At 41.2% G+C, this 9698-nt stretch overlaps 1 protein-coding gene and 1 long non-coding RNA gene across 2 annotated transcripts; one reads left to right on the top strand and one right to left on the bottom strand.

Annotated features, from left to right (window-relative positions):
* Positions 1-20: 20 nt before the first annotated feature.
* LOC146516408 (uncharacterized) lies at positions 21-1796 on the top strand. The gene is made up of 2 exons (XR_014874345.1): positions 21-246; positions 356-1796. It is a non-coding gene; the product is annotated as an uncharacterized LOC146516408 (long non-coding RNA).
* A 161-nt stretch (positions 1797-1957) lies between these two features.
* Positions 1958-9630, bottom strand: sirt7 (sirtuin 7). The gene is made up of 10 exons (XM_085161478.1): positions 9486-9630; positions 9242-9379; positions 7835-7939; positions 7682-7752; positions 7514-7586; positions 6303-6401; positions 5177-5413; positions 3511-3591; positions 3294-3400; positions 1958-3138 (listed from the first exon to the last, which is right to left on the bottom strand). The coding sequence occupies exons 1-10, from the start codon at positions 9588-9590 to the stop codon at positions 2937-2939; spliced, it is 1218 nt and encodes a 405-aa protein (XP_085017604.1). The 5' UTR covers positions 9591-9630; the 3' UTR covers positions 1958-2936.
* Positions 9631-9698: the final 68 nt, after the last annotated feature.

The raw sequence follows: 9698 nt of genomic DNA, 5'->3' as shown, positions 1-9698 counted from the left end.
GGGCAACGCCTCTAGCACCACGTCACATCGAACCGCTGACGTGCAGATTGCGCCAGGTCACATGTTCAGCGTAACTTTCTGCCCTCGGCAGTAACAAGTACCGCTGTGTGAGAAACCAAGGGCGCCCAAGCTAGATAAGTGATAATACACATTTAATCAACATGTACACATTCACTGTGTACGTTACTGCTTTTTATATCTTTAAGATTTACAGTATAATGTCTTGATGCGTGTTCAATCATCCAGGTAAGTAAATCTCCAAAAGTTGATTCTGTTCATCTGGACGTAGCGTTTTCAGTGGGAGAAACGTTTCGTCACTCATCCAAGTGACTTCTTCAGTCTCAGCTGACTGCAGGTTTCCCCAACCTTATAAACACAATATTTGCATAATGACTGAAACCAGCCCACTGAAGGAACAATGGGCTGGGAGGTCAGGTCCTTCATTATAATTATGCAAATTCTCATGACCATTGATCAACAACCACTGATCAAAGCCCAGGAGGATTGCCAGGATTTATACATCGGGGAAACCAAACAACCTATGGCAAAGCGGATGGTACAACACAGAAGAGCCACCTCGTCAGGCCAGGACTCCGCAGTCTATTTACACCTACAGGCCAGTGGACACTCTTTCAATGATGAGGATGTACACATCCTGCACATGGAGGAACGCTGGTTTGAGCGCGGAGTCAAGGAGGCCATTTACGTGAAAAGGGAAAGACCATCTCTGAATCGAGGAGGGGGCCTAAGGGTACATCTTTCGCCATCTTACAATGCTGTGATTGCAGCCATTCCCCAACTCTCTGTGAATGGTCCTCATGGCCATTGATCAGTGGAAATGGTCTCAGTGGAAGTGGGATTGTATTAAGAAGCTATTTAAGGAAGTGAAACATGGAGAAAAAGCTAGTTTTCAGTGGCAACAGGTCTGATGAAGTGATGAGTCCAAACGCGATTGTTTTTATTTAACCAATCAGCAGTATGTTCAGAGGAGCTCAGGAAAGATATACAGTTTTCCTATCCAGGAGCACTTTTGCCGGCAGTGTGTTTGACAGCGATGAATGGATTGGCCTCCTGCACCTCAATGTTACTGAAGCAGAATTTGGGGGAAGAAAAATTTTGCCCAAAATCACCATAAAACATATTTTACTGGGATAAAGATATTAGTCATACACCACTTCACATCAGCATTTGCTTAGAGAGTTCAGGCTGTGCTGAAGAATAAACGTAATCCTACTAAATATTGACTTTCAAGCTCAGAGTTGTACAAACCGTTTTTGGATTAGATACAGCATTTTCATTTCTGTTTGCACCCATTTCTTATTTTGTATAGAATTATACACAACCTACAAAGGCAATAGGATAAGTTAGAGCACCAAATCAGATATAGTTTCTTTATTTTTAATCAAACAAATGGTAGCAGAAAGAAAATTCATTGCATCATGATTTATTTTCTCACAAATACATCTTTGCGTGTGAGAGAGAAAAGAAATACAGCAAAAACCAACGAGGCTTCACATTCAGGTTTAGCACTGGTTTGAGTTTTAGGAATGCCGACACTAGCTTATCAAAGACAGCCTGCACTTTTTTTTGATAATGTGTAACACTATACCAAACATGATGAGACTGTTGACACTAAAGGTTCTTCCTGAGATAAAATAACAGACACAATGACTCTGGCTACTGTTTCCAATCACTTAAGCAAACAGTAATTTAACGCAAAACTCAGCTTACCTTCCTATGCTGTAAACAAATTTTTTTTTAATTAAAAAAAAAAAAAAGAAACAAATCACACAAAAGTTTAAACGTAAACAAATGTAATACAGTAGCGGCTGTACTAACCAGCCTGCATACCTGAGGAAGGATTACAGCAGAGTCAAGGGCAGCACACAAAAATTAAGTACGGCCAACATAAACCTTTAAAATAAACATCAACAGAAAGATGCCATGTTTTTAAAAAAAAAAAAAGGGAAGTCTTGAACATATGAAAAACAAACACTACAAAAATATATTCTACTATAATCAGTACATGTGTAAAAGATAGAAAATCATAATTTAAAATGGACTTTTGCTTAAGCTGCTGTTGTTATCTGCCACTCATGTTCTTCTGATGATACAGTATTTATGAAGTACTCTGCCCTCAGATATCCATGTTTTAATACATCATGGTCAGACTACACCAGCAGAGCGTAAAGTAGACACTGTAGAGCCCAACTGATACAGGAATACGAGCTACACCAATATTTGGTGATATTATTTCCCCTTTCAGATACATAAAAGCAAAAACTTTTCTAACATTTGTCATTCTTTATGAAGACTTACTAGGATAATATTTAAAAATAATTCTGTTTTCTTCCAGTAAGCCATGAATTACTTGTTTACCCCCCACCTTTACTCAGATCAGCTAGCTGTGTTTGTGGGAAATGCAGATACTGATATTGGTGATATCAGCCAGGCTCTAAGAAGCACCTGTTACCAGTCTGGTAAAAACACCTGAAATGGTGTCAAAAGTGATCCATTCACAAAAAAACAAACCAAACCAAACCCCTACAGGACCTCATTTTCTGACACATTTTAAGACCTTTCTTGTCAGTTTTTGTAAAAGAAAAAAAAAGAAAAGAAAAAAAACATCCTAGCCACACTGAGCTAAAATTTGGCTCTGTCTAACCCAGCTGGCTTAGCTGCCATGAACACAGAAACATAAACAGCAGCTGCTTAACAAAATCCTGCTCTGAACCCAGGTATCACTCTATAGTGTACGCTGTACAACACGACAGTTCAGTGCAATGTGCCATTTTCCTAATGGCAAGTACACAATCCTACAAAACAGCACCCCAGAAGCTTCAAGTCCAACTTTCCATCATCACGGGATTCAAACTTGAATCTCTTGATGGGATAAATTGCTGGCAGTGACCAAAAAGTTCACAATGTCTTGTCAGTCACGCAACTTTTTTCTTCTTCTGCCTTCCTTTGCCGTACCCTCGTCCGAACCAGCCGCCCTGCACGGATGTGGGTTTCTGCTCCTCGGGGTCATCTGAGCAGTCATTTTGATCATTGGGAGGCGCTACGACCTCACGAGAGTGGCTTTGCACCTCTTCAAGCTGCAGAGGTGTAGCCAGAGTGAAGATGGGATCGTCTGCCCTGATAAAAAACAACGAGGAGAACTCAGGGCAGTGAACTATTCGGCTAAATTGTTTTCTTTGTAATTTTCCATCTGTATATCTGAATGACAGATTTTATATCAATAAGCCAATATTATTTACATCATCTGTGTTTGATGGGCGTTATCATCCTACCTGTTATATGCAGGAATCTGAAGGTTCAGCTCCTCCATGAGGAGTCTCATGACATCGTCACACTTGCCGTGAATTTTCAGCACAGCCAGATCATCTTTTGGTGTCCACTAAAACAAAAATGCCAGTGCATAATGAACCATGAGCATTCAGAACTTTACCCACATCTCATCTATTTATCTGCATGTTTTTCACCTATACTGGAAAAAAGTAAATGTACCTGAAGGTTGACAATGTAGAGTTTGGGCCTTTTGCTTGCTGGTCTGTTCATGCACCACAGAGAAGTGTATTTCTTCAGCACCTGAAAGAGCAAGAGGCAGTACAAAGGGAAACCACTCGTCAAAATAGAGGTTCCTTTAAAAAGTTAAAGCCATATAGCTGGAATTTAACTGTCCTACTACTTGATTTCTGCTTCTTTCACACAGCGTTACGTCCCTCTACAAAAACTCTTTAATTTAACCATTTTGCCTCTGTCTCCTTTTTCTGACCCGGACACATTTTGTTACTTCCCCCTCATCGCCTAGACCCCTTTTAGGGGAACGTAACACACAGTAAAATGAATAAATGGGTTTTTCCCTCTTCACAAATGGAATTACATCAATAAATATTTGGGGTTTTTATATTGTACATATATTTAGACTATATTATAAGGTTTAAGGTAAACTTTAACTTATATACTGGTCTACTGCATGAAAACCAGAACCAGGAGGAGTTAGCCGTCCATGTAAACAGTACAATTAAAGTACTGTGTTGTTAAAAATGAAGTCAATATTGCCATTATTACAACTCAAATGTAGTTATAAATTAACTCGCAGTAGTAACTGATAAGTTCTTCATACATTTTCTCTGCATTTACCTGAAATACAACTGCTAATTAGAGCTGTTGGATAAAGTAAAAAAAAAAAAAAAATCCCTGCAAGTGAAATAAAAGAAAACTGAGTTGGCAGGACAAGGGGAACCCTTTGTCTAAGGAGCTTGGAAAGAAAAGCGTCTGGACTTCTTCAGTTCTAGGGTCAAATGGTGGAGAGTCCTAGATTTAAGTCGTGTGGGAACCCTTCTTTGCATCATAATATGATTAAAAAAAACTACTAACTGAATAATAAAAGAGGCTGTGACCTTTTGAATGCTCCAGGATCATTAATAACCAGGAGACTCTAAAGTTGCACATGACTGAGCTACTGGGGAAATCTACACCGCAGCTCTGCTCTAGTCTGCATGCCAAGTATCCTTTGGCAAGATGCATCCATCAGAGTATGAATGTGTGTGAATGTTAGACAGAAAGCACTTACAGAGAAAAAACTTAGACAAAAGTGCTTGTGCGAATGGGTGTGAATGGGTAAATGAGACAAGTCGTGTAAAGCACTTTGAGTACTGTGATAGAGTAGAAAAGCGCTATATAAGAACCATTTTACCATTACTGCAAACCCCTGTGAAACCCTACAGTGTAACCTGACGATGCAGCTCTCTAGAAATGTAACTACAGGTCTGGACAATGCAGCTCGCAACTACTGCGATCTGTTCACTACCATCAATCCCTCTTTTCTCACCACAGTTTTTGTATGTGGTCTAGCAAAAACTAACCACAACAAAAAGTGGAGACCCAGTAGGGAAAATAGACCCAGCATTTTATTTGTTTCTATTGGCTGGCACAGCATATGTAGGTTACGTCGCAGGCTCTACAAAGATTCCCTGCAGAAGTCCAAATCGGGCCTTAGGGTTTATCGTCACTTTACTGTGGGCTCAAATCTTGTTTGGACTGCTCAGTTTTACGCAAACTCGACGTCTGTTCTTGAGGGCACATGCTGTTTAACTGGTATAAAACTGTACAATTTATGCAACCTAACCTAGATTACATTTACAGACTAAGACAGCTTTATAAATCCTACCTTCAAACTGGAGCCTAAACAGAGTATAACATCCGCCATCTTGGCAGCTTCTGTTGCTCCCCTCCAGTTGAGAGGCTGCTCGAGGGTCCCACGTTCCCCGAAGTGCACTATGGTGTCTCTCAGTTCGGCGCCACAGTGCCTGCACTTCCGTCCCGTCCCATGGCGGTGTAGCGACGTCCGCTCGGTCACATCAAATAAACGCACGTACTCCCTGACCAGCGAGCAGGACGTGCACACCTACCGACAGAAGGGAAACCCAGCGTTTCAGAGCAGTTTAAACTCTCTGAATAAAGAGTTTGATGCCAGTAAGAAATGTATTGTAATGTTTATCAATTCATGTTTTACATTTAATCCTGCTTCACACACATCTAATGTTAGGGCTTCTTCTACTCTTTCAACTTTTAGTGTTCACTCATCCATGCATGCTTTACACTGCTGATGCAATTCACTTCTACATTTCAAATTTCTTTATTCAATTACTCAATTCAGAGACCTTTACTAATCCCAAGCCTGGAAAATTTAAAGGATAAGAGCAGTCAGAGACTGCATAACTTTGCCTGAGGCTGAAAATTCCCTCCACACCATGAATGAATCAAATCCCTGCATCCAGGAAAGATATCTGGATCGGAATTAGTTTGTCATATCTTTCTCAATAACATCACAATGACATCTCACAGCAATTTTGCCCCCTCTCACATTGGTCTGCAATCCTTTTAAAAAACATATTTACTTAATATCTGGATCACCTCTAACAGTTAATCACTTAGCCTGAGCTCTTGTAATATTCTCATGCAAATCCCTCCCATTTGCATAAAAATCTTTGGTCAGGACTGCACAGACACTAAATGACGAGGCAGCCAATGATGGGAGCACACAAATGACATTAAACGGGCCTATGTGGAGGGTCGAGCAGCAATTTAAGCAGCGTGTGTGACGGCTCTTGAAAGGCAAGATTAACCTCCAGCGCTTTTAAGACGTGATGCACCTGAGAAATATTTTTTTGATGCGAAACAAACACGTCTGGATCTGTAGGGGTTTAGACTTAGATGCTGTTTTTAGAAACATCTCAGCAAATTCTTTCCAGGCTTTCTACAAAGTCTAAGAACTGAGGATGCGTGGTTCTTACCTCAATAAACATGTTTCCATGGAGTTCAGAGAGGGCGTGTCTGGGCAGACCGCTACGCAGGTGGAGTCCATCGCAGTTCTGAGACACAACGTGCTTAACCTGTACACAGAGCAAACAAAAACAGAACATGAAGCACTGCCTTTAAATGTGATGTGAACAGAGATGCTACAAGGAGGAGACGCAGCACCGGGGTAAACCGAGGTAATATTCTGTAACGCTAAAAATGGACGCTGTCCTGTCCTTATCAATGCCAGACCAGGAAACACAAATAACCAATTATGTTTCAGGTGTGTGTCACATCTGCTTGTTATCATAGTAAAGTTCTGGTAAATGTAGCTATTGTTTTTCTTGGCTAACCTTATTAAAATCCTTCTAGAATAAGTCTTGTCATTTTTGGAACATCCTGGAAGTTATTGTGAAGTTTCTGTCAGAATGACTGGAAAATTCCAAGGCTCTTGGGACCCAAATCTGCATGGACCCTTTTCTAGCTGTTTTTGGGCTTCCAGTCAACACTGGTCTAACCGACCCTACACACTTCAAAATATTAGCCTTTACATCACTTTTGGCTAGACGTTGCATCTTACTCCTTTGGAAATCTTCAAAGCCACCTTCAGTTTCTTTTTGGTTTAGAGATGTGATGTCATTTCTTAAATTGCAAAAGATGGGCCTTGTGGCGAAGAGCAAATACAGAGAATTTTATCGTATCTGGGGCCCCTTCGTAAACTATTGCAAGTCATTAAACACTCTACCAGCTGATTAATATCATATCTACCCCCCCCCTTTTTTTTATGTGTGTGTTTTGGGGTTTGTTGTTTGTGTTTGTTTTGGGTTTCTTCTTAGGTTTTGTTTTGTTTGTTTGTTTTTTCAATTTTATTTAAGCGTGTGTGTGGGTGTGCCTGTGTGTGTGTATTATCGTATCTGTTCATGTAAGAAAAACTAAAAAAAATATGTGAGGGGAACAGATTGTATTGTCATTGTAAACTAATGTACACTTGTCTCTCAATAAAAATATGAAAAAAAAAGAATAACTGGAAAAAGTAAATAACGTTTTTAACTTGAGGCTTTTTTTTTTTTTAAATTATTGGATTTAACTGATGAGTCTTTAGATGCTGTTTTTATGTTGCAGTAACCATTGAAACTGAAGTTACAAATCTCTAATCACTCATTTAAATGGAAATTCAAATATGTTTTTGGACTTTGGTGTGACATACCAGCTTTTCCTTATGAAGCATCTTAATGCACATGTGCGTGAGCGTCGGCTCCGCTTTACTCAGGTCTGACGAGCTGTTTGTAAAGAAACGCAGAGATAAATCAAACAGAACGCACTAGGGGAGAGTAATACATATATTTCATACCACAGTAAAGACTCTGTATCTCACCTAATGGCCCGACCCTTCTGTAGCTGCGTCCATACCCCGTTAGGGCCCCTGTAGTCAGGGATAGAAGCTGCCTGAAATTACAGACGATGTCAGTTTTGTGAAAGTTTAAAAAGGAAAAGTAAGGCGAAAATGAAGAGAAAGAGTTTAAGATACCGTGCTGATACCGGCTCCGGTGTAAACCACCAGGTGACTGGCTTGTTTGACTGCCACAGCGAGCTGCCTGACTTTATTTTTCAGCTCATCAACACCATCAAATACCTGAAAAAGACATCAGAGCTGTACTGAAGACCATTAGAGCTTCAAAAATAATCAGAAATAGACTGTTTGCCTGGAGGGTGGGTCAGGGATTGACGGCGACGATGGTTTGCATCTGATTTTTTTTAATCCATGACAAAATAATGTAAAATGATCACTGAAGGGAGGAAGTCCGAAGCAAAAGAAGCAGTTTTATTTTTTAAAATCATGCGGTAAACTACTGTACGTTTCACTCTGAAGCCTCGCTGCCCTCTCACAGCAGAAAGAGCTAGACGCCGTCACAACAGCAGGAGGACACTGTCACCCAACCATGATCTTTAATGAAATTTTTAATCACCAAAAATACTTCTAAGAGAGGAAGTATACACAGGATGTTTTAACAAGTAATATCTCCTACCTTGCTTTAGCCTACTAGGAATAACCCTTGATGCTCTTTTCTGAACGGAGTGGTTTTTACCATATTACAGGCCTGCTTATAGAACAAAATGACTGGGTTTTCATCAGAAATGAGTGAGGGTGGACTCTACCTATGCAGCTGACCTTCATAAACTATTCTAGTGGTCGTCAAACTCAAACCGGAGTATATTGGTACTGAGGTGTCAATACATGTCATTAAGGGTACAGAAGATCTTGTCAAATGTCGTCTTTATGGGGGAAAGAGTTAAACCACGCCTGGTGCAGCTCCTCAGTTCATACTTTGGCTAAGTCTAGGATTACAAACCAGCAAAAATAGCTGCTAACATTTTTTCTGGGCTCTTTGAGAGATACTGCTTCTGGGTGTATGTGTGCGTGTGTTAACTCTTATTGAGTTAACACACGCACACATGGGTAGATGTTGAGCCCTCATACTGCTCCTCCATGAGCAGTCCATGAGGACCCGAGTGGTAGCTCAGGAGGCCAGTGGTTCAATCTCTGGCTCCTCCAGTCTGCATTTTGACTTATCTATGGGTACTGAAGCTCGAATTGAGCCTGCTGCATCCATCAAAGTGTGAGTGTATGTGTGAAAAGTGTAAAAAGGTGCTTAGGTGTAAGAAATGAATGTGTGTGATTGGGCAAATGAAGCTTTTAGTGCCCACTTAGAGCAGAACAGCACTATATGAGTACCAGTGCATTTACCAGAATGGTTTTAGTCCTTTTGTATTTATTACAGTTTGTGCACAAAGAGCGACTACCATTCAACCTCTCTGAGTCTTCCCACAATCAACCCAGAAACCTGCTGCCTCCACGTCTGTTCTGAAGTTGTCCCACTAGCTGACAAACCAACCTTAGCAGGCCAGAACCAGCCTCTCTGGACCGGAGTCTCACCTCTTCCTGCTTTCTCTTGAGCACATTTCTGCGGACTTGTCTCTTGCAGAGCTCCTCCACAGTGTCTCTGTGCAGCAGCAGAGCAGCGGCCTCCTCCTCTGACCGCTGAGACTCCGGTTTTTTCAGGACCCGCCCGACCTGCGGGAGGAGGACAGAGGGACCGGGTAAGCCTCACAATGCACAGAGCAAACATGAGCTAGTCTAGCCTGCTAGCTGTAAATATGCATGTTTTTCCCCCTCTCACCAGTCTGAAGACCTCCCTCTCGCTCTCCCGCTGTAGTATTTTAGCCTTACTCAAAGCTTTCCTCTGAGCCCGAGAAGAAACACCGGCGTCCTGCTCTTCCGCCATCCTGTTTTCAATCAGCTGACGAGAAGACGTTTATTCAAAACAAAGCTCATAGTACCAGACACAGCCGGAAGCGGAAGATAAAAAATAAATCGGGCGGGAGCCGCGAAC

This window comes from Neolamprologus multifasciatus, chromosome 6 (genome assembly GCF_963576455.1).
Source record: "Neolamprologus multifasciatus chromosome 6, fNeoMul1.2, whole genome shotgun sequence".
NCBI classification, from domain to species: Eukaryota; Metazoa; Chordata; class Actinopteri; order Cichliformes; family Cichlidae; genus Neolamprologus; species Neolamprologus multifasciatus.
The sequence above is the reverse complement of the archived record's forward strand: the minus strand, read 5'-3'. Positions and strand labels throughout refer to the sequence as shown.

Bases quoted from the DNA above. Each gene is read 5' to 3' on its own strand.
- sirt7 (XM_085161478.1), bottom strand. From the start codon at position 9,590: ATGGCGGAAGAGCAGGACGCCGGTGTTTCTTCTCGGGCTCAGAGGAAA. The intron at 7,753-7,834 runs GTATCTTAAACT...CTGTAATTTCAG, and splicing joins CCGGAGCCGGTATCAGCACG to GCAGCTTCTATCCCTGACTA. The intron at 3,592-5,176 runs GTAGGATTTATA...TTGCTCTTTCAG, and splicing joins GTTTAGGCTCCAGTTTGAAG to GTGCTGAAGAAATACACTTC.